Source organism: Odontomachus brunneus, unplaced genomic scaffold (assembly GCF_010583005.1).
Source record: "Odontomachus brunneus isolate Ranch 3 - 2012 unplaced genomic scaffold, Obru_v1 Obru_scaffold_031, whole genome shotgun sequence".
In the NCBI taxonomy this organism is placed as follows: Eukaryota; Metazoa; Arthropoda; class Insecta; order Hymenoptera; family Formicidae; genus Odontomachus; species Odontomachus brunneus.
In genome coordinates, this window is record NW_022639481.1 from 1961991 (window position 1) to 1987396 (window position 25406).

At 40.3% G+C, this 25406-nt stretch overlaps 1 protein-coding gene across 4 annotated transcripts in view; it reads left to right on the plus strand.

Annotated features, from left to right (window-relative positions):
* The window catches only part of LOC116843266, a 115125-nt gene that overhangs the window by 52317 nt on the left and 37402 nt on the right, over positions 1-25406 (plus strand). For all 4 annotated transcript variants that reach the window (XM_032813547.1, XM_032813546.1, XM_032813549.1 and 1 more), the window contains exon 3: positions 3896-4010. In XM_032813547.1, coding sequence (XP_032669438.1) covers positions 3896-4010 — 115 coding nt within the window. The remainder of the gene's footprint in view (positions 1-3895; positions 4011-25406) is intronic.

The following is a 25406-nucleotide window of genomic DNA, read 5'->3' on the forward strand; positions in this document are numbered from 1 at the left end:
TCATCTAAGCCGCATACATCCTCTATTTGATTTCAGTGAAAAATATCTACTTTGCTTTAATTTAAAAACCGAAAGAGAAAGAGAGAGAGAGAGAAAATAGGAGGTTGCAAGTACACATTGCGTGTGCCTTGACTCTTTACTTTTCACTCAAGTTCTAATATGTTTCAGCTTTGCGAAAAACTTATACATTTCGCACTCGATATCCTTCGCCAGAGGTACTTTACTTTTGCGCTTTCCTGATTGATATGTTCTCGATATATTCGCTCGCGGGCTTATTTCTCTAATGCCTGCCCCGATTTCCGGCGAGACGATTTTATTCCCTGGCCACGTGTGGTCGAGTCAATCGAGAAATTGTTATCGCCGTCGCCACTGTTGTTACTTCCAGACGACCCGGGCGATCTGGCTGGCGGTCGTTCCGCGCGAGAGCTTTAAAGCCTTGGAAAGAGTAGACGAAAGCTCTTAGCATGTCGGAGCCGGTTAGCGGTGAGCGCTAAATGGAGCTCGACGATTTAAGAGCGGCATGCAATCACGTGAAACGCGATTATTTGTCGCAATGTCGCGAAATACTCGCGTTAGGGAACTCCCGTGGAAATGCGAATTCAGGGAGGGCGCATCATTCCGCGCAATGAATCTGTCATTGGAATAGCGAAAACTCCAGTCACGCTTTTATGTTGAATTACGCACACGGAGGAAGTGAGATTTGATACTTCTCGAGCAAGATTAAAAATTAAAATTGTTATTTTTAAATTTCAGTTCAACCGCGAAACGAAGAATTAACGTTAAAGAGCCCGAAAAATGTGAAATACCTCTTTAAACTGCACTCGTGAAGAGCTAATCGTACACTGAGAAGAAAATACTGGGAAATTTATTTGCGAGATAAAAGTTTATATTTCGCAGAAATGAACTTTATATCCCACAAATAAATTTCCAAGTATTTTTTTCTCGGTGTATATTGTCTCGATTATGTCTCTCTCTCTTTATGCTTCTTTCGCTTTTGCTGCAATTAGTCAGTGGAAATTTACGACTCGCGAGTGAAATGCATTAACCGGATTAACCGAACGATTCGTATTGCTCGAAAGTTCCCGTAATATTTAATCAGACCGTAATCCCCGATGCATACGCCAACCGCCTTATTCCCTCTTAGACAAACATCGTACCGCGCTCATCCCCTTAAGGGGTTTGTTCAGGCGCTGAAACGCGGCTCGCCTTTTAATTTCACCATCCCGGAATCCTGTCGCGCGACCAAGGACTTCCGTGGATTAATGGCGCCCGACTGCAGGGAAAAGCTGTTGAACAGCGACGATTAAGCGTCGTCGCATAAGAATGCGTCCCGAGCGCATAATAATCCCGGACGATGCCTCATCGCGGCAATAAATGTCTCGCCGGGCGACGCCCAGCGCGTCGCGGCATTGAAGGGAAAAGGCGGTTGAATTGGAATTACCAGCCGTGTCCCTCCAAGGGCTAAGACCCGCAGCCAGAGCTACTATCACTCCGCTGTCTGTGCTAAACCTCTGTAAACAAGGAATAGCGGCGCGACGAAGAGAGACCAGCTAACTCATTGCGGTCGCCGTCCGTTAATCACTACGATTGCTGGATATCGCTTCGCGAGAACGTAATCCCGTTGCTTAGATCGGTCGTAGCGATGACTGACGATTGTGAGATGATAATGGTGCGTCGGTAACGCGGCGGGAACGAGAGGAACAACGACGTCGAGCGCCCTCGTTCAACGACAAAATTGACAATGCTCTCAGAGCAGCGATGACGTTAACAGTTCCCGGGGGGAGCTCCTGGCAAATTTCCGCTATTTATTCGCGTCTAAGCAACAGCCGGAGTTTATGATTAAATGTTAGAAAATAACTAACCGAGCGCGCGGCCTCTTCGAGAGGGGGGGACTTCAATTATCGAAATATCGGAGCGCGGCGTCTCGCCGTGACTTTATCATTTATCGTCGTTTTAATACGCGAGACCAAAGTCCAACACGGGAGGAGCGCGGTTTCTTGCGCGAGTTTGCACGCGGCTTTCATTAGCGAGAGTTACCAGCCGGAAGGCAGAAGCGCGGTTAAAGTTGGGGAGCTGATTGAAGTACCCCAGCGGTTTACCACCTTCGCCGAGCTCTACCCCTCGTCGCCCCCTCCCCCCGACGCCACCCCACTCCTCCTATTCTCTTCGATCGTTTTCTAACTTTTCGAAAAGTGCCCGCGCTCATTAAGCGTAAAGCAAACAATCCCGTCGGGATCCAGTGATCACGGTTATCCCGCTCGCGAAAGAGCCTCCTCCTCCGCGCCGCATTTGTAAAAGAAGAAGCGGCTATTGTTCGACTGCACGCTGTGTTGCGAAGCTGTTATTTTCTCTCGGATCGTTTTCCGACTTTTCAAATGTGATCGCCCTCGTTAGGACGATCCTCGCGAGCGAAGAACCGTCGTGGGATTCAAGAATCCCGGTTTGCAAAAAACCTCGTCGAATTTATTCGCTATGTCTAAGAAGAAGAAGAAGAAGAAAAAGAAGAAGAAGAAGAAGAAGAAGAAGAAGCGGCCGTCTGTTATCCCGAAGCTCGTGGCGCGTTGTTGAACCGCGATACCTTTCGTTTTCGCGAAAAATTGGAAGATAAATTCGGCGGCTGTACTTTAAGGCGATTTAATTTGACAGACGTAGCGCGCCGGAAGGGTTAATCAGCGGAGGAAATTAACGGGCGATTTTTTGCGACAAAAAGAACCGGACGAAGTTGGCGAGCCCGAAGGAGTCTCATCGATTTTATAATCTATCTCCCCTTTGCAGACTATTATCCCCTTCTTCCCGCCAACCTCAGGGCCTCCTCCCTCCCCTTCCTGATAACTCGACGTCCTTCTCCCTGCACACGGTCGCGGCGCGGGGATCAGGTAATCCTTTTCTTTTTCTTAATGTAGTACGTCGTTGATTCGCAGTTAATGAAGCGAGAATGAACGTCGGGAAAAACGACACGTTTTGCAGAAGCGAGAAACGCGCGTCGGGAAATTCCCCACGACGGTCTCGCTGAGATAGGATTTTTCCTTTCTTCTCTTCCCTTTTTTTTTACAATTCGCACAAGCGAAAATTTCGCGCGCAAACGCCGGCCAGGTGGAAATTACGCGCCGAAGCACGCTCGCGCCGCGCTTTTCACGCTTCCGCAGTTGCGATTCTTACCCCTTCCTATCGACATGCCTGGGAAACTATCAAACGCGAAAATAAATTAGAGCGGAAATAAAAATTCGCTGTTAAGCAAGTTAAGTGTCACAGTACACTGGGCGATTGCAATAATGCAAAAAGCTCGATAATAATCGAAAATTTTCAAAGGATACTTTTTTGCAATATGCATCGATCCATATATCGCCTTCTTTTTCATGAATTATATTACACTTTGTTCAATATTTATTTCAAAAAGAGAGAAATATTTGCAATCTTTGTTCACATTGAGAAAAAAATATAAAAAAATAGAAATATTTATTTAATAAATGCTAATGATATATTTATCTAAATCTAAATTCTTTTATTTAAAAAGAATAAATGATTACTTTCATGAAAGGTTAAAGTCTCAAGAAAATGTATATTTTCTTATTTAAAAAAATAAGAATTATATATATAAAATAATATATATGTACAATAAATAACAATAATAATAAATAAAAAAAATAATATTCGAGTTTTATAATTAATATAAGTAAATATGTTATTACTCCATATCGGATAAGTACTTTTTATTTCTGAAATATTTTTTCTCTGAGTGTTTTGATCTTTAAAAATGTGGCAACAGTAGTCACTGAACTGTCAATCCGAGGTTTCATAATTGATAATGAATTAATTATATCTTACGCCGCAGCTTACGCACACCCGATTTTCCTTAGCGCGAGCCTGACTGCTCAATTTCTACCCTTTGTTTCAGACATCCCCACACCGGCTTGTAGTTACGTGAGGTACAGCAGCCTGGAGGACGTGAGGCCGGAGGAGTTGGGCTTTCGCCAATTAGAATTCACGCCCACGGTCGTCTCAAAAATACGGTAAGGTTGCCCGCCCGCCCGACTGTTCGTTCGTTCCTATAATCACGCCATTGTTAACTCGCTATTAAAAGGGAGGCGGATGCCGGGCGAGTTGTCAAGACGGCTCCTTAAAGGGCTCGAATTTAATTATGCCGGCTCGACGATCCCCGGAGCCGGGTCCTGCTCGCGTAGCGAGCGAGTCTCCTAATTAGCGATGCGGCTGCTGTAGCTGCCCTTCAACCCTTCGCACGCATAATGGAAACTCACGTCGCGATACGAAAGGGCGGCTCGGCCTAAAGGGCGAAACTCGTTTAGCTACGGCGGGACGTGCCGTTCTGCTTACAACGCCAGCTAATTACATTCGGTAATCGAACGCGTGATCGAATCGAGAAATTCCGCGATCTACAGACCGCGACGTCAAGTCGTGACGGGGCAATCGCGACGGAATTTAAAATTCATTCGTTAATCACAGTCGAGTGCCGGCATGGAGTTCTTCCAAATTGAGAGAAAAAAATATCCAAGGAATAGTAAATATTTATTCGGCGAGTACTATATAACAACATGTATTTTCATTTATACTAGTATATAAAATATTTTTCAAATAAGAGAATATATATTTTCTCAAAACCTTAAGGGAACCTTAGCTCTTCGTGAAAACAATTGTTTAAATAACAGAATTGAGAATTAAGTAAATATGTTATTAATGCGCCCAAAAAAGTATTTACTATTTTTTGAATATTTTTTCTCTCAGTGTGTGCGCAAGTTAAAAGTTTCGAAATCTTGGGAGAAATTCAAAAAATATCCTAATAATTGGCAGACATATTTTTTTCGACGAAAAGTCCAAAGAATAATTTACAAAAAAATAATTTACGTATTATTATTATTATATTTACTATTTTTTAATTATTACTTTTATGCAGGATCATTTATCATGCGTTATCAATTAATGCTGTTTATTGTCTTTTCAATTTTCCATTCGTTATTACGTCTGAAATATCTCTATGGAGCTAAATAATTTCATTATCCAGCGAAATCAAAGATATTCCGTCGAATATCTCGCTGGCGTTTACGAACAAAGTTATTGACTGCGAGTAACAAAATTTATTAATAAAATGTCCTACCACGTTTTTCCAATAAAACACGCTCGAGAAATAAACACAAAATTATTTTTGTGCGACGCAATGTGCGTCACGAGCGCACGCCCACGCGATGTATTTTAATTAGAGCGGCGACACGTGAAACGCGTCGACGTGTTAAGCGTCCGGTATCAATTAACAACTAATTATAGTGCTACTGGAGTCATACGACATATTCGATACATTTGCACGTGTAAATTCGCTTTAAAAATTCTGAAAAACACGTCGAGGGTTATCAAAGGAAATAATGATGATTTAAATGTCGCTTGAACGAAACGCAATTCTTCGAGTGTTACTCGTAATTCATTTCAGCGAGCATAAAATACTCCTGCTCGAATGGATAAAGGTCAGAAGTGATGGAATTACCTTTTTCATCGAATCGAACGTCATCGGTGCTTAGGTTTTCGGTAACTATGGGCCGCAACATTCAATACGCGGTAAACGAGATAGAAAGTTAGACGATCCCGTGGAAGTTGGAGCGATCCAGGAATCCAAGTTCAAAGAGCCCGCCGTTATTGTGCGCCGGAGCTTATGAGAATCGATTTCAGACTCTCGCTTAACCGGTCGTTCCGTTATAACAAAAGCGTGAATTTAATCGCGAAGCAATACGTTCACAATTTACTTTTCGCGATTTCCGATCGGACTCTCGAGGAAATGTTCACGCGGACACGAGAGCCGAGGGATTTAAGAAAAAATCAAATTAAACCAAGCCAAACGAATAAAAGCCCAATGCAGCCTACACATACAGAAATATATAATAATTCTACTGCTAAGAAAAGCAATTGCTCAGCTTATTTTCCTTCTTTAAGCAATGATTATCTTCAACAATACTTTCTTGATAATGGTCTTAAAATATACTCATCAGAAATTTGTGAAAAGCTCATTATCGTGCACTCGAGACGAGAATTTATTCTCTTTGCAAGAATATTATAAAACTTGATCGAAGAAGAGGCTGGTTACCTATGTATTACGAGCAAAGCGAATTTTAATTTAATATCCTCGATTGAAATGTTAAACTCATTAGGGAATTTAAAATGTATTTTAAATAAATGTGATGCTTGTGTGCGAGGAGGAAATCTATGATAGATTCGCGGATGTGTAAACTTACGAAGTACTTGCAGTAACATTTATTTGAATGCAGTAAATATTTTTCTAAACTATATATCATATAGATTAGATATTAAATATTTTTCTAAATTATCTGAAAATGTGTGTACTAAATTAAGAGAAAGATGAAACGAAACAAGAATGAATGATATCATTCTCCTATTCAATCTTATTCGCACTAACATCCAGCGTACGCCTCTTATAGGTCTTATAGGTCTTATTTTAATGTGTTTGTGCAATTCCGCTCTCCTTTTATCTCCCAACAAAATTAAATTTGATTACACGCGGAGGTATAATTAATATCGTTTAATAGCAATCACGCTAATTCGCAAAGCGCGCGGACATCTTGTTCGTTCAAGTCGATATTCTGTCGTCGCGGCGACGAGTATTAACGGAGGAGTTAGCGGCGGACCGGTATCACGTCGTATGCACTCACGCGTGTTCCTCCTGATACAAAGGGACGCGTCCAGTATGACGTGCAGTGCACCCAACGGCTCTCTCCTCTCCCTCTTCCCCCCAAACTCCACTGTCTCTCTCGCTCGTGTGCATACGCGCACACTCGCTCTCTCACTTCCATCATCTCCGTCTCTCTACACGTGTAACGCCGAGCGGCAATAATTCAGTTATTGGGACAGTCGATAGCGTTGCGGCCGGAGAGGCCACTGATGTGGCTTGATTAACGAAAATTCTCCTTACGGATGCGGCGGCGTGTTCCCCGTGTGTTCACGTGTGTGCGAGCGTTTGTCCGGCCGATGTTTACGCGGGCTTCACCCGAACGCCGCGGGCCAAATTACTCGACTCGACGCGACGCGACGTTATTGAAGGGTTGCTCTTACCCCCGGAGGGATATGCAATGCCGCGTCTCTCGCGGAAGATTGTTATTGCAAGTGATGGAGTAATGTTGGCGACCTTGCGGACCGTTCGTTTTTAAGCACAGTCAAGGAAAATGGGTTGTAGTTGTATTCGTCGAACTGCTTTTCGCATAGCAGGTAATCTCGACGGGTTTATTTCAGTGCAAGTTGAAAATGATGATATTAATATCAATTAAATGTGTAAATTTTTTAACTAAAAAGTAGTGGGGGAGTTTTGTTATCTCCGATCTGTACAAGGAGAGAATTGTATAGTAAAAATTACTGTAGAATTTTGTAACCGAGAAATCGATCGCCCTTTCATTTTTTATTTATATTTTAGGAACTAGGATGTGCTATCAAAATTTTCCAGCAAAATTTGAGATATTTTTAACGGAATTTAATGTTTCTTAGCAAAACAGATCTCACTAATAGTCTGTTAGACTGCACTATTAGAAATATAATGAAATTGAAAAGAATTTATATGATAAAAACTATAATATTTTCTCTATGTAAATGCAAATTTATACAAGTTACTTGAGAATGGCTAAAGGAAGTTTCAATCCTTTTACATGAAGGTGATTAAACTTGCTTGATTACGTTGAAAGAGAAAGTGATACTTTATGTATAGATACCTCGTCATATCTTGAACAATTTTTCAAGAAACTTAGCGGAACTCTGTTATACTAACAAACTAACAAACAACTGTTATACTACATCGTCAACAAATTTCCGAAAATTCGGTATAATTCTGCGGCAAATTTCGCAGAGGTAGAGTCTCGTAAACTTCCCGCGATACGCGTTCAGAGAAAATTCGAAATCTCCAGGGAATTTCGGAAAATTCGAGAAATTTATAAAAAATTCACAAAATGTTCGCGAAACACCAAACAGAGCTTAAAAAACTGCCGTAGTTTCTTGGACTCTTGAACATTCCCGGTACACCGGGGAATCCTCGCGTTCTCGGAGTGAATCCCGCGGGAGATAAAGTATCGCCAGGCGTCCCGGGGATTTCGCGAGGCGAACGAGACGAGCGGAATGCCGAGCGACTGTCTCGCGGAAAATAATCGCGCGGAGTCGCCTCCGCGAGTTCGCCAAGTGCCATAAACGTCGGGAGTTGCCGAGTCGCGGCAATTTGCCGCAGGGGCCGACTGTTTTAAACGACAATCGCATTAGTACGGCGGCGGGCGACTGATTGCCGCGGACTTCCCACTTGCTCTTTGATAGTTCCGCGCACCAAGTTTTGGCCGCGGAGCTCCGTCAAAGCCACCGGAACTCCGCGTAAACTCATCCATTCCGGCCGCAAAACTTCTCCGAGAATTGTCGCCGTCGTCGTGCCAAATCGCTGTGTCGAAGAATCGCGCCGCGAATGCGAGATGCCGAGAGTCGAGAATCGACAGACCGGCCGACGGAGATCGGCTTAAGAGATCTGTTTTCAACAATCAGCGAGATAAGCTTGAGAGAGATATGAAGTTCTTTCCTCCTCCGCGATTAATCGACGGCCATCTTAAGAACTTCATTAATATTGACCCGATAAAATGAGAACTTTGCGAAAATTTTGTTTGTATAAACGTAATTCGTATTTAACTGCGAGTTATTGATGCAGAAACAAATTCTACTATGTATATCGCACATATATGCATGAATGCTTCAGAAATAGTTAACTAAACTTTGCGAGAACGTAGAATGGATTGAAATGAGCAAGAAAATCCCACACCGTTTTGAGATATTCGCAATAAATTTCAAGATATTAATTAAAAAAGATTGGTGAATGATCACGCGCGATATGATAGATGAGCTGCAGTGGCGCCGTTGTATATTTATATATTAGGTCAAATTGAACAAAAAAGTCCTCTATCATTTTGTAAATGACCATAGATTTTTAGATATTAATTAAAGAAAATTTGCGTATATTATAATACACAATCATGTAACAATTTTCTTTAATTAATATCTAAAAATCTATGTGATCATTTACAAAATGGTAGAGGACTTTTTTGTTTCAGTTTGACCTAATGTATAAATATACAACGGCAGACGGCTTCGCGCGTGATCATTTACCAATCCATTTTAATTAATATTTTGAGATTTATTGCGAATATCGGTTATGGGACTTTCTTGCTCATTTCAATCCGTTCTACGTTCTCGCAAAGTTTGGCCAACTATTTCTGAAGCACCCTGTATATTATGCATTGTATAAAGAGAGGTTCCGTGAACTTTGGAATTCTTGCAAAAGTAATGACGGCCCTTTCTTGATGGGGGCGACAATAAAAAATGGGAAGAATAGGAATTCTAGCAAAGTGCTACTCCCAGAAACATAATTCCAGTTCCTTAAGAAGCAATTAATTCCATCCCCAAAGGAACGATAAAGGACGAGGGTCGGAGGGCAGGCCAGACATTTAAATTAAGTGGCTTCCTTCGAAATTAGATCAGGGAGAATGTTCACTATGAATGTTTTCCGTCGCCGTGCCTTGACCAGAATATTTCATCTAGATCAATGATTAAAGTTCGCACCGCGAATATAATAAAATCGATATCGGACTTGTAAATAAATGAGGAGATGCTCTTTTTAAGTGAGAATAAAGTAAGCCCATAATCAATCAGCTCATATTTTTGATGTGCTGAATTATTTAAAATGATAAATCCTACGAATTATGGAGTTAGCTATACGAGATACTTTAATAACGTTCAAATCTATAATTTGTAATAATATAAAGTAAAAATTGCATACATTATACTACTTAATATTTATACAATTAATAAATACGGTAATTTATATGAATATTTTTTCAAATTCTTTTAAAATGGCATCTCTATAAATGTAAATTATTAATTTAGATTTTTTTCCCGTAACTCCTTATTTATTTCTCTGTTCTCTATTATTACGATTTGCGAAATTTCTATAACAATAGGATGAAAGGTTTGATACATATCGATGGATAATAACTCGAATTTACTGGCAAAGTATGAGGATAGTCAATATTTGCTATTAGCAATTATGCCTCGATTATGCTTCGATTTCAAGGAAATATTCCGCTCTCATACCTTCAAGCACTTTACAATATATATCGTGCTGTTATGTATAGAAGTTATGTACCTTCGACAAAGTTTGAGTCCTCAAATATACCTTCGCATTTTCCAGAATAATCTAAAAATAATATCTCATTATATCTTTTTTTATATCGATTAACTTTTGAGCGCATATAAAACTTCTGGCACGTTGCGTTTTTCCTCAACTATTCAGATGTTCTTTTTCTGGCAAGGCACATTCGAGTTCCAATTTACTCAGCCATTCTCTAAATTGAGAGTTACTGAAAATGTTTAACCTGCCGCATCCATTTCTACGTAGTCGTGTGTCCCGACTGATTATTCGAGGAGGCGACTATGTATCCAAGCAGCTGTGACATTTTGACAGCTTGACGTTTCGTTTGCAGAGTGTTATTCGCTCGTCTGTTACGCATGATTGACAGGAAAGTGATACAATTCAATCTAATGTAGGCAAACCTCTTACCACACATTTTTCAATATAAAACAGTCGGCCTTACGTTAGAATAATCAGCACTCACGACGCATAACTAAAGTAAACATGAATAAGGTAACGGTCCGAATTATGAGTCATTTTAATGGAATATCGAAATGACTTCCAAACTTTGATAGACATACGCTCTTATCTATAGGGAAGTAAGAAATGTCGGTATCGTCTGTCGGTTACAATATCGATGTTATCGACATTACTGATTCAGGCATCGATTCAATAAATTTATAAGTAGATAATATGTCAGAGCGTACCTTTCTGACATTGCTTATTATTAAAAGAAGAGAGCTTATATCATACAAGATGCCCGTGGACTTCAAAATCATTAAAAATAAGCAGATCTCATGTTTGAATGATTGACTACTCTACTTTCAAGCTTATAAATAGTTTATATAACAGAATATGCTTCTCTGACACTACTTATTATTGAAAGAAACAGCTCACGTCATATAACATGCCTCTGGCTTTAAATATTTATAAAAATAATAAAATTTCTCTCTTTCTCATATCTGAATGACTCTGCTTTCAATAAGCTTATAGGTAGATAATATGTCAGAGTATGTTTCTCTGACACTACTTATTGTTATAAGAATCAGCTTACGTTATACAAGATACTTCTAGCTTTCAATTTTCTTAAAAGTAAGCAAATCTCATGCTTGAATAAATGACTCTATTTTAAATAAGCTTATTTATTTTCAATAAATAGATAATAAGTCAGAGCATGCTTCTCTGACACTATTTACTGTTACAAGAACTAGCTCAGATTATGCAGAGTATGTCTGGCTTTCAATATTATTGAAAGTGAGCAAATTTCATTTCTGAATAACTGACTCTAGTTTCAATAAACATAGAAGTAGTTTATACGTCAGAGTATGACTTTCTCTGATATTACTGTGATACTACTTAAGGGGATGCTGAAACTGATAACTTTACTGACAGAACATTGATATTTTTTGCAAAGTTTACGTCGTATTGGTTACACAGAATTACAAATGCTTTTACGCAATGAAAGTACGTGCAAAAATAAATAAGAGCATTGCTCAATATGTGAAAAAAATGAACAAAAAATTTTTAATGTAAAATCTCAAGCTGTCAGTTAGGGTAATATTTGCCTAATCCAAAAGTTCCATAGCTTGTACATACCGAAAATGTGGATGTTCCAAACAGAAAAATTTTGAAAAACATTGCTCTACTTTCGCATCTGCATTTGGAAACTTAAGAATATCGAAAAAGTTTGCAGAAAGATTTCTACATATATATGGTTAGGCCCTTATAGAAATATCATATTAAGAATCATTGATAATTACTTATTATCCAGTATTTTTAATACTGAAAATAAGTAATTATCAATGATTCTTAGTATGATATTTCTATAAGGGGGTTTTTCATTGAATATGGTAAAACAAAAGTAATACGATACATACATTTATATAAGTTCTACATATACAAGAAATACGAAAAGGATAGCATGATTATGTTAGTGACGATCGTCTCTGCATTATTGTTCGATTCCCTTATAGAAATGTAATACTGATAAGTAATAATTTGGCCAGTGATAATTATTACTTATCAGTATTACATTTCTATAAGGGGAGTTCGTCATCGATTCCAAGATCCCCTTAACACTGCAAATTTTCAACCCATATCAAAGAAAATGTCTCTGATATTACAATTATTAATTGCTAGCTCACGTAATAGCACCTGTTGTACTAATTAATATTATTTAGCAGCTCGTGTGAAGAAAAGTCTATAACACGAATTGTTCATAACCAATGCATGTCGGAAGAGATACTTCTATAACTATTTATTAAAAACGTACCGTTGTGTATATGCCGGGTGCGATGTTCCTTACGGTCGCGTGAGCACTTCTTATTCCTCAACCTTCTTTCTCTTCACTTTTTTCTTTTCATCTCTTTCGTAGCGTAGAGCGAAATCAAAAGATACGGTAGTGTTTCACGTCAAATAAACGCGCGAGTCGAGATTACGATATACGTGAGCGCAGCAGTTGCAGCGCCTCTATAATGATATACACGGAAACTATATGCTGCTCTGTCTTATCCTACTATACCGACCTATACCTCCTATATCTCACACACACATTAACATTTGTTTTTCAAGCGAACTATTCTTTTATATTAGACTTCTAAGGGCTGGTTTTTCAATAGCAGTTTAAACTTGGATTCAAGTTTAAACTCTATTCTAAGTTTGTTTTGTTTAAACAGAGTTTAAGTTGAAATCTAAGTTTAAACTATTGTTAAAAAACCGGCCTTAAGTTAAATTCAGAAGGTTGAATAGTACTTTACAGTACAATTTGAAATATGGGTTATCTTTTTTATGCCTATATAACCTACAGAATTTTTATATCAACCAAATGTCTTTTTCAGATAACAGCACTATACTCTATATTGAAATAAGAGTAAGTGGAGAGAAATATAGTTTCTTAACTTTTTCTTTTGTTTTTGGCATAAATTCAATCAGCCGAACTTTATTAACGTTTGCATTATAAATATGCAAAAATATTTATGATTCTATGTAACCACAAATGAGTATACATATTTGTGCTAAAAAGCTAAAAAAAATAAATAAATAAATAAATAAATATATATATATATATATATATATATATATATATATATATATGTTTATTATTACTGATATTATATTAGAGGATTTAATTAAAAAACTGATTTTTTTGAATTTAAAGTAATTATCTTTCCATGTGATTATAGTTACAAATACCAAACATTTTTTGCAGTGCAGTCTTCTATGTAATACACACATTTTCAATCGATTATTAATTATCTCGCGATAAACATGGACGCTTGTGCTCTGTAATGCGTGTATGATAATCTTAGTCATCGAGAAGCAAATCGACGCCCTTGTTTCACTCACGCTACATTTATTCGCTATTAGTGATACACGATTTAGTCTCGTCTCCCTCTAGTCCTTTCCGGTCCACGAATTCTCTTACAGTTCCTTCCACGCTGTCGCTCTAATTCGCCGTGATTTATAACAATGTCATTATTGGTGCCGTTTTAAAATGCTTCAAATAATGTTCGACAATTCTAGAACGAATTGTAAAACCAATAATAATATAATAAAACGAAAAAAGTGATTTATTTAACGATCGATTGCGCGCGAAAGAGGATTCGTAGGGAATATCGAGCGTGAATCAGAGCGTAACGTGATTCCCGATGAATTCCCTCAAACAAACTGAATCAGAATTCGTGGAAACATTATTATGAATCAACGTGCGAGTTTTTGAGAGCGCTACGTGTAAAATATCTTTTTTGGGGATTATTTTTGGGGAGTTATTTGACTTTACGACACCACACGTGATGATATCGGACATTACGTGTCCAAAAGTTTACTCTTCCGGATTGACCGGGAAATTTAATTCGATTTTGGAATCCAGATCAATCCGCACATTGCCGGCACCGGCATATTCTTATGAAAATCGAGAAAAACGCGTTACAGGAGCGCAGTTAAAGGCGTCTCCGTTGACGCGCTACGTTCGCACGCGCATCGGAATTGCAAATGCAATCACCGGGATAAAAATTGGCTGTCATCTGACGTGAAACGAAAGAGGGAGAGGGACGGGGGAGACGGTGGGAGCCTCCGGGGGAGGGAGGGGGACTGGAAGGCCAGGTGGGTGCGCCCGAGGGATGGGGAAGGGTCGAAGGGAAGAAAGACGCGCATAAACCGTCAGACGCGGAAATCGATTTCACTGGCGATTATTTCTCGATCGGGGAAGGGGCCGACGTAATAAATTTGGAAACGCGCGTAACGATGAAGATGCACGCTCGGATGAAGCGATACACACACAGAGGGCGATATGAAATCACTGCCATCGTTCGAGGAGTTTCCGAGTCGCAAGAGTGAATTTTCTTTCTTTGCCTGCTGATATAGAAGACTTTCAGAATATTGCATTGCCGATTGTATCGCACGTTATTTGACAAGAAAAATTAAGAAAAGAAAATAATCGCGCAATGGCAATTTTTGCTATCACGTTTTCACGTATAACTATTAATTAACTAGAATTAATTAAATGTCCATCACTGTTGGTGAAATCTCATCGACTACGATTATCAGGCCCGATAAAAATGTCGCTGTTCGAGGAGAACGGGAGGAGGCGGCATTCGCAATAAATGGCGACCTGCTAAACATTCAGATTAATCCGCTTTAATTGGACACATACGTGTCCAATGCGGTCGCCGTCCTTCCCGAAAGCCGGCATAAATAACTCGACTGCGCCATTTCCGTTGCAAAACTAATTTCGCGCCGGCAGAACTCAGGTGGCTCGCAACAAACCGCATGCAACTCTCGGCTTGAATAATTTCTACTTTTATACAAAAAACTCCAAAGTTAAAGCGCTCGGAAATATACGGACGTGTGAATTATCTCTCTGTCCGCTCTCTCCCCCTTCCTCTATGTCTTTGTTTGTAACGAATTATCTGTCCGTCGCAGAATCAGACGCGGAAAATACTAAGACGTAACGACGTTCCCTCTGATATTTCGAGTCAATTCCCGTCGATAGAAATGTCGGTGGATAATGTCATTTCTCGCAATTCTTCAGACTTCAACTCCGACATTGTGCCAGAGTCCACTTCATACTGTCTACAGAATTGCGTTCAGAAATTGCATTTTTCATTCGCCGAGCAATGTCTTTCGGCGAGAACAGCATCTTGGCCACCGTGCCGAATTTCGCTGTGCAAGAGCCGCGATAACGGGCAAATTGCTGCATTCGGTTGGATAATCGTCCAAGCGATTCTGCGAGAATCGATAAGTGAAGCGAAGAATCGCGAGATAGGCCGATTGCACTTCTAATAATGCGCCCGAGGAAGCACGTCGTTTTGATGCAACAGGTGATGCGACTTGAAATTGTCAGCGTTTCGTCCGATGATAAAATCAAGCCATAGGTTACAAGGCGGCTGAGAAGACGCTCTTCTAAAATCGGTCCGCGACGCAATCAGATATGCATCGGTACCAGTTGCATCTCTCCACGCTGCGCCCAGAACACCTACATATTTAGAATTCTAGAGAGCTGCCCGTAAGAGAGAGACTTTCTCAATCTGATATAAGTATACTGAGAAAAAATATGCTTGGTATTTGTAACTATAAACATATAGAAAAATAATTACTCTAAATTATGGTGGACCTATGAGATCCAACTCTGGGGATGTAGTGCAAAATCAAATATTAAAATAATTCATGTGTTTCAAAATAAAGTGTTTAGGGATATAACTAATGCGCCGTGGTACTGTCGAGATATGGATATCTATCGAGACCTTAAAATGAAGACTGTTATTGAGGAAATAATTTCAGCTCTAAAGAAACACAAGGAACGTCTTACTAATCACCTGAATAGACTAGCGTCTCGACTTCTTCACAGGGAGGGGATGTCGAGGCGACTGAAGCGAATCAAACCCACAGATTTAATGAGGACTAATTGACTCACCTTTCCACTTTTCCTTGTGGAAATATTGTTAGCAAACTGTTGTAGCACTTATTGTATTGCTACTCAGCTTACATCATCTCTTTTACTTTGAAAATAATATTGTAAAACGGTCCAATGCGACTGGCTCAATTTACCCTTAGTCTTTGACTAATTTATTAAACAAAAAGTTATAGTCAAGAAAATCATTTTTTGTATTAAATTCTGCTATAATTTAGTGATAATATATAATATAGTGATAATATATAATTTAGTGATAATATATAATAACTTTATATGCATGTCACTACTACTGTGTTAGAACAATCCAAAAATAACTATAATTTTGGTTAGATCAACTATTCTGTCTTGGAAGCGTTTTATTTTTTTCTTCGTGTTCTCTCTCTGTCTCTGTTTCTCTCTCTTTTTGTGGTACATAAATCAGGCGTAAGTGAAAGGATTAATTTATCGCAGTACCCGTGGAAGATTCCGGCGCCACTCATCATCCGCTTTGCGAACGGGCAGCGGCCGAGATAAGATTTTTGGAAATTTATCGGGGTGTCGCGGAATCGCCGTTCGAGCTTTAAGGCTCTCATTTTCGCCGGCACGCTCCGAACCTTATCGAGTCGCGAGGAAAGATCGAGGATCTATCCGTGAGTGGGCAAAGGAAAAGGGGAAAAAAATGTTCGACCGGAAAAATGCAGAGACGCGTAAGCAGCTTCTCTCTTCTCTCTCTCTCTCTCTTTCTCTCTCTCTCTCTCTCTCTCTCTCTCTCTCTCTCTCTCTCTCTTTCTCATTCGCCCCCTCTTCGCGTCCTTAGACAATTTATCAGGGATTTCGGTTCGAATCCTGCGGGCTATCGTTCCGCGCACACGACCTATATTTTTTACAATTTTTTCCCTCCAAGTCGTTTTTCACGCCGCGAACTCTCGTAGGGGTTTTATCGAATTTATCCCGAAAATAATGCCATATAATTTACCTCGCGGCGTGTCGCAAGAACGAAAACAAGCCACGGCTTATTTTAATGGCTCCTCAAAAATCTCGGGTTATTAGAATCCTTGCGTTTTACGAGTCCGCGGAATCCTTGTGGAAATCCTTGGTATATTGAAGTTTAGAGTTATCGAATCCTTTTTTCGCGGATTTTGAAATACTTGGACCTTATATTACTAAACTTTTTAAATATTCTGTCATTGTTGAATTATAAAATACTTAGTTCTTCGTATTTTCAACATTTATAATATTCTCCATCTTTTTCATTCAATATTAGGGATATTGTAAATTTATAATTGATTTAAACCACGGACGCTAATTGATAATGATTACTTTCGCTGGAAAAACCAATTTTAAAAAATATAAAAAAAGTAATACAGAAATACCTTTAAAAAATTAAATTTGTTGTTAGAAACCTTAAAAAAAATTAAATGTCTTGGATATCCAATATATTATTGTTAATTTGAAGAACCATATATTTAATCTTTTAAAAGTATTTTGATATTGTGTCTTTATATTTTTGCCATTGGAAGTTGCATTTTCTGAAAAAAGTAACCATTATCAATTAGTGTTCGTGGTTTGAATTGATTACAAATGTAAAAGCTTACTATAGCGCTACAACCAACATATTGGACGGTGGGAAAGTTATTACTGTACGCCTCCCTCAAGAGTTCAGAGTAGACCGTAAATTAATGTCTCCCCGAGACACGAAGTCGGCCGCAGACATGTTAATAATTCATCGCGAACCACTGAAAACCCTTTCGCGTGTTCTAAGGATGACGAATCGATTGCGTCTAACCGAAGAGAGATTTAATCTGGTATAAAACCGCGATTCAATCAACCTAAAGCGTCCGCGGGACGCGAAATGTTTAAAAATAGACAGACGTGGTCAGCGAGGATCCAGCGATTCGATGAGACTCCAAAGATCCAGACTTTCGGCGAGTTCTATGGATCCAAAGTTCTACGAAGTTCTAAGAATCTCGGGGTCTCTCCGAAGGCTCGAAATAACCCTCGAAGAAACGCATCGCAGCGTTCCAACGGCCGCTATTCAGCTCGAGGAATAACGGGCGAGGGCGATTTCCAATCTTTGTGTCCTAAAATCGTCCTTGATCCCTCGGCCAGAATCACCGGCAGGAGGAAAGAAGTATAAGGATATAACCTCGTCCGGGAAAACTTCCCCGTTTCTTTCTTCCCCCGCGGGTCTTCCCGTCGTCGTGCCAGTGCTGGGAAGGCGAGTTCTCAAGCCGGGCCGTAGTTTGGATTACAGGCAAAATACGTCGAGACGGAATCCCTTCATCCCTTAATACCGGCTTCGTTCCTTCCTTTGAGTGCCACCCTCTCGCGAAGATGTCGCGGTGCGTGCAGGTTTTACGGGGATGAAAAAGATCAGAAGTGGTCAAAGATTAGCATAGAGCAGGATTATCCGAGCGAAATTCCGTTCTAATCACTCTTAAGATGCTTTCTCAATGTATCTGCAATTGTTTAAAGATGAATAATTGGTACGTTAATAAAGTCGGACAAATTAAGCCTTCAAGTAACCTCTCATCCCTTGAAATAGTTATTTACTTTCATAAGAAATACTGCTAGCGGCTCAAAAGCTTAGTTTTCGACCATCCATTTGTTGAAGTTTCAAATCCTGTATTTAGTCGATGAAAAATTGATTGGAATAAAAGTGACCGTCGCAAATAATTAAACAGTACAGGGTCCGGGTTACAGTTGAGCTGCTCCTGAAGCGTGAACGAGGGGTTGAAGAATGGACTCTTGAAATTTTGTGGTTTCCATCTACCGTGCCGTTCCGCACCATCCTTTGTCTCTCTCGCATTTTACTTTGTGTCGAGGGCAAGAATAAACCCCCGTTGAGAAGATAAAGAGTCGCTCGTCTGCATCGAAAAAGAAGGACGAATGAGGGGTGAGAGAAAGAATGGAAATAGATCGGTGAGTGCAGCGGAGGTTTATCGATGTAAACACGCCTGGCTTTTGAATCAAGGCTGTTTTCTCATCATTTTGTTGCTCACTAATATAAATTATTTCTCAATCCTTGAAAACCGGTGGAGCTATTTTTGTTACGACTGGCGGTAATTTTATTTAAAGAAGGAAAGTGTATATATATATATGTGTGTGTGTGTGTGTGTGTGTGTGTATTCCGAGAATATTTTCTGGCTTCTTTCTTACATTTTCAATTATTCTCAGCCGAGTATTTTTAGCCGCGAGTCGTTATCGCAGTGAAATTAAGTCAGAGAGAAGAAATCTTCTCTCGGAAAATTTACGTTTAATATTAAACAGAACAAAATTTTTACTTCTATCTCAGAGGAGAACGTATAATATCGGGCAGGAGACAGAACGTGTGCGACGATACGAGGTGAGAAAGAAATTTGAACAGACGCATGCGGGACGTCAGTGTGACCTGCCATTACTTGTCGATTCATTACTTACTCGAGCGCGTTACATTGACCTCGGGCACTACCGTTGAATTAATTTACACTTCGCACCACCGTTCGCGCTTCACCTCGTGTCGGGCTTCAATGCTGGAAATTTTGCTCTGTATGATTTTCAACGTAAGTTTCGAGGACCCCTGCTGCCTGGAAACTTCGCTTTCGTGATAATGGCGTCCGACTCTTTCTCTCGGCCGAAAATAATTCAGTGATCGTGGCGTTGAAGCGTTGCGACAGATGAAATCCCGCTGAGAGAACGACCGAGGGGGTGGCAGAGGGTGGAATGGGATGAGGGAGACAGCAGGGAGTTCTCAGTGAAGCCGTTCGCCATTCTTCCAGATGGCTATTCAGCTACATGTTAAATGGTGGTGTCCCATCCTCTCGCACCCCTTGACGCCCGGGACTCATCATTTGTCCCATTCCGTACCCCCACGACGTCCTCCTTTCGCTCCGTCTCGCAGCGACGAGCTGTTCCCTCCGCCACCCTCTCACCGCTTCGCGGTGGCCATCTTGCCGCCCTTTTCTCCGTCTCTATTGTTGCCGGCCCTTCATTGTCTCCCGTCGACGTAACTCGCTCGACCGGCACACGCTTGCATTCTCCGCTCGAGCCGGAAGCGGAAATGCTGGGGAAGCGCGTCTGCTCGCGTTCCACACGCTCGTCCATCCGCCAGAAAGAAATGCACGAAAATTGCAAGCGAGGTCACGTTTAAACGCTGAATGCACCGTCGGCAGTGATTAAAATGTCGCCACTGATTAACTGAGTGGCTGAGCGAAAACGTCCCCTTCAAATTGGGAAAGATGTAGCGGAAAAACATTTACGTCCACGCGTGGAGGATGTCGAATAACCGATAATAAAACAGACAAGTATGTGTTTCTCTAAAAAAATCTGGGACGGACTTCTCTCTTTAGTTTCGCGCGATGTTATGCTTTCAGAAATTTTTCACACTCAATATATAATTAAATATTTTTGTAACTAATTCTAAGATATGTGGAACAAAATGCAAAAGAAAGTAAGGAAAAACGAACAAATTTCTCACATGTTGCTACAACTCGAATGCCAAGAGAGAAAGAAAGAGAGAGAAAAAGAGAATTTAAAAAGTTTCTATAATTAAGCCCGTCACAAAAATTTAGTCACGGCGTTTAGAAACATGCAAAATTTTAGCAACTTAATATGACGTGAATCGCGCGAAACGTTTTACAAACGAAAAAGAGAAAAAATATTTTCCTCTTCGAAATTCCACCATTAGCTAAATGAATATATTATCACGTTTTTATCGTGTGTGACCACATTTGTCTGTTTCCACTCGCCCCGCATCAAATAAAATATCGTCGAGTGATCGCGCGTGCAAAAATAGCCTGCTCGACATACGAATAAGGGCAAAATTCACGGATGAATTACATGGCGCCAGCCGAACGTTTGGAATTCTCGTTTATCAAATGCGTGACGTCCTTAGCCGCTTAAATTAAACGAGCCCGATGTAACTACTCCGAATACGAACATTTATCTTCGTACGGCAACCGGTCCCCCTGTTTCCAGACGTGCCTTTAGATGCCCTACGTGATACTCGTTTTTCGTTACGTCAGACGAAATTCCTTCTTCTGTGTGCACAATTCTTAATGATCTCGATATTGCTCTCATTTAAGGCGATACAATGCCGGGGATAGTTCTTAACTCTTTCGCGAATTAATATATTAAAATCGTATAACAAAGCACAACTTTCTCGTGACGTTCCGCACACATTGTGGAATTTTTCAACGTGGGTAAAATCAGGAGAAACTTCGCGGAAATTTCGCTTCATTAAACAGCACGAATCATTCCGCGCGCTTCATGTATAAAATATCATGATTCTAAAATATGTTTCGCACGGGAAGATATTCGAAGGAATGAAAAGCGAGTAAATTTTTCATATATACACTGCAACTACAGCTCGATTGTGCAGAGTTCTTTGATTTTTTTTAATATGTATATAGAAAAAAATCAGACAAAACGAGTCAGAGTTAATTTTATATAAATTAATAATGGCGCGGAAGCAACGCTTGACGTTCGGTTTCTTCGCGCTCCCGAGCATCAAAGACTTAGTTTAATTAGAAGCGTCTGCGCGAAAGGCGACGGGGGTGCTTCAAAGCGCGGCCATAATCCGCGCGTTAACGAGCCAGGCGTACTAAAATCGTTACTTTGACGCATCGCAATTATTTATTGTGACGAGAATCCGCTAAATTGGCTTCTTGCGATCTCCGACGGAAGACATCTTGATCAAAGCGCGCATTTACTTTAATTAGGCAGGGCCGCTCCGCTGCGTTTTCCCCTCGAAGGAATTAACGCGACTCCGAGATGTCATGCGTATCGAATCTGCACTGGCAATGCAGATAACGGAAAACGATTGTGTCAGCCCGAGGGGAAAGAACGCGTACTTCCAGATTCTCGAGCGGGAAATTGATTTTCCTAATTAATTGATTGATACATTGCGAGCACCTTTCTCTCACGAAGTTCGCTTCACGAAATGAAATGTGCGCGTTTTTGGTTCGCTCAAATTTCACGCCAACTCGCACGAAAATGAATCGGGGTGTTTTATCGCGCTGGCGCGAGAGGGATTTTCAAGGGTAAAATGGGGCATTCCTTTGAGAGCACTCTTCAAACGAAAAGAGGAGATATTATGAGCCAAAGGTCAATAATTCGACGAAGATGCGACGCGATGCCGAGCGAAGTGGCACTCTCGCGAAATCCGAGCTGCGATGCTCGCGTGTCAGTACTGCCCCGCGTCGCGTCTCCTGAAATTTCATGCCGAAGTGTAAGATGATGTAAGCTGGGTTAACGCATAGCCGGATACATTAGTGTAGACGTCTTGCTATGCAAGGCAAATTGAACAAGCTTGTCGGTAAATTATTTTATTAAATTGTATATCGAGAGCGCGCCACAATGGAAAAAAAAAATATATATACAGGATGTCCCCCACTACCTCATTATCTCTTAAGGACGGATTCCTGAGGTAATTTGAAAAAAAAATCCTAATGCAAAAATGTCGAGGCTATAATACTTTTCAAATTATAAACGATTAAAGTTGTCCAATTATATTGGCTAAAGTATGCGCGCTCAGGTACAACACACAATGGTGCATGCATATAAGTAAGAATTTGCATAGGATATGAAATTAGTTGTAAATCCCTAAAAGAAACGTTAAATGTGTGATAGCTTACTGATTCTCATAAATGTATTGTGTGATATTTTATTCATAACATTTTGTCGAAATTGTTATTACTTGCGGTATGCTTATTTAAATAATAGAAAAAGCAGATTATTATTACATATATTGTTGTATAAAAATTCCGTATTAATATTTGGGAAAGGAACGACATGTGCATGCATCTGTACCACTGTGTGTTGTACTGTACCTGAGCGCGCATACTTTAGCCAGTATAATTGGTCAACTTTAACCGTCTATAATTTGAAAAGTATTATGGCCTCGCCATTTTGTATTAGGATTTTCTTATTCAAATTATTTCAGGAATTCGCCCTTAAGAGATAATGCAGTAGTGACGAGAGACCCTGTACATGCCAAGAAAAATATTATTTTGATGCTTATGATAAACTTACGAAAGAGAGAGATAGATTTTTGTTGATACATCAACTATAAAATACTTGAAACGAAAGACATTTACTTGAACGCAGTATGTATTTTTCTGTATGTATTTTCCTCCTCTCTCAATTATCCAATGCTTTATATTTTTAAAAAGTATTTTTAATTTATTGTCAATTTTCAAAAATTTATATATTTTTATTCTGAAAAGTAAAATAAATGTGAATAAAATAAATATATTTATTTTATTCACGTTGACACAATAATTATTAATCGCGTGAAAATTCTGAAAACTGAAGTCACCGAGTCTTGATTTGCTTCCTCACGCTTGACCTGCAAAATTCAGTGCGTTGGATATGCATAGGATGAAACGGAAGAAACGCAGAGAGTCCCAAATTCGCGCGCGAGCCTGTTAATGTCGCCCAAAAAAATGAACGCGCTCGCGCGGGAAGGAAAGAAGGACGGAAGGGAGGGAGAGTTAACGGAGTGTCGCCGCGCGAATAACAATCGGCGCGATTTCGCGCGTTATCGAATCGCACCGATACACGAATGCCGGGCCGCGAACGCAATCGGAACGGCACGAGTGGCGTTTAAAGTAGCGCGTAATAAAATAAATCGAGCGTGGCGATTAATTCGCAGCGGGTTATTATAGAAGCAGGGGGCGTCGTCGTAAATAACAATAAAACTCTATTAATGTGGTAGTGCCGGTAGTTACCCCAACCTGGCGACGAGCCAGAAACATACCGTGCCGGCTATTCACCCCGCGAAATACACGCCGCCCTACCTACCTACCTACCTACCCTCTGTATCCCGTACTGTCGGGGGTGGATGACGACGGGCGGGCGGGCGGGGGCGGTCAAGCGTGGGAGGAGGAGAGGAGGGATGCATTCGCATACCAACCCTGCGCCCGTATGTAATGCAGAACGGTTATGCGGCATTACGCACCGGGGTAGCACTCCGAAACCGGTCAATGGCGCCGCATCGCTAGCCGGCCGCACGTCAAATTGTCCGAATTGATCCAAAGCAAACGCAGGGATGCTTGCGGCCGGCGATGTGAAGCGTATTAACTGTCATAAATGCCGGCCCATTATTAGACGAGCATTTTTCTAGAGATATCGAGCGGGCGTCGTAACGACACGTAAGTCAAAATCGCGCGATCAAGAGGCGAGAGGAAATCAACAATTAATGCTCGCCAATTGGTCGTGTCGCAGAAAGAAAGTTGCAAGTTAAATATAGATCGCCGTTTAAAGAAATAAGTGATGCAGGTAATATCGCATCAATTATGATGATTTCTTTAAAATCATCAAAGCGTTTGTAGCATCTGATGAATTGCGTTCGTGTTCGGGGACTGAAATTATCTTTGTCACTTCAATTCGTAGATATACGGATGCAATATGTTCTTATGGCACAAGAGACACGATTGAAACACGAAGACATACAAAATACGATACGCAAAGAGCGCTTGAGCGAATTGATGTTTGTGACATCTAGTGTACTCAGCGACATTTTCGCGTACGCAAAAATATAGCCTGTATTTTAATATTTTTCGTAACAAACACGCCCGTAATACCGAGGTATATTTTTCGTGTATCTGTGTATTCGGGCAGTGAAATGAAGTACCTTTCATGATGACAGTTACGGTATTCCGATAGGAATATTTCGCCACCAGAAATTTACATGTCGATGGGATTTCGGGGAAATGCGGCTGTATAAATATTAAAAAATATTTTAATAATTTATCGAGGAGAGAGAAGAGAGAGTGTCTGCTGGAAAAAGCTGATTTAAGGCGCGAGGGGCGAGAAAGGAGCGGGGAAGGAGAGAAAAAAGATCGCAAGGCCATGGGCTGGATAATCCATCCTCGAGCCCTCGAGCGAGCGTTTGTTTTCTCTCGATTGCTATCGAATCGAGGTGGAAACGATATTTGTCGCCGAGGCGGCCTACTCGAAAAAGAAACTTTCCTCTATTGCGTCTTCGAGGCAGCCCGACGACGCTCTGATCCTAGGAAATCTCCGAGATTTTTCCTCGCGTATTTTGAGACCAACTTAATCGCGTCTTAACCGCGTTCGCCGAGTCCCAGTCGCCTCGAATACAAAACCGCCATATCGACGCAGCAGGATTCACAGTTCCAGAGTTCAAACAGCTCTCAGAGTCTACTAATCCTTTGGCTATCGTTGGTGCACATATACGTGTGAAAAGTAACTTTGAAATACGGTAAAAAAAGTACAAGTACCAATTCCCAAGCACACACTTAATCCTGGACATTCGTGTTGTTTTTAAACACCGATGTTTAAACTTCCAACATGAAACGCAAACATATATATATATATATATATATATATATATATATATATATATATATATAT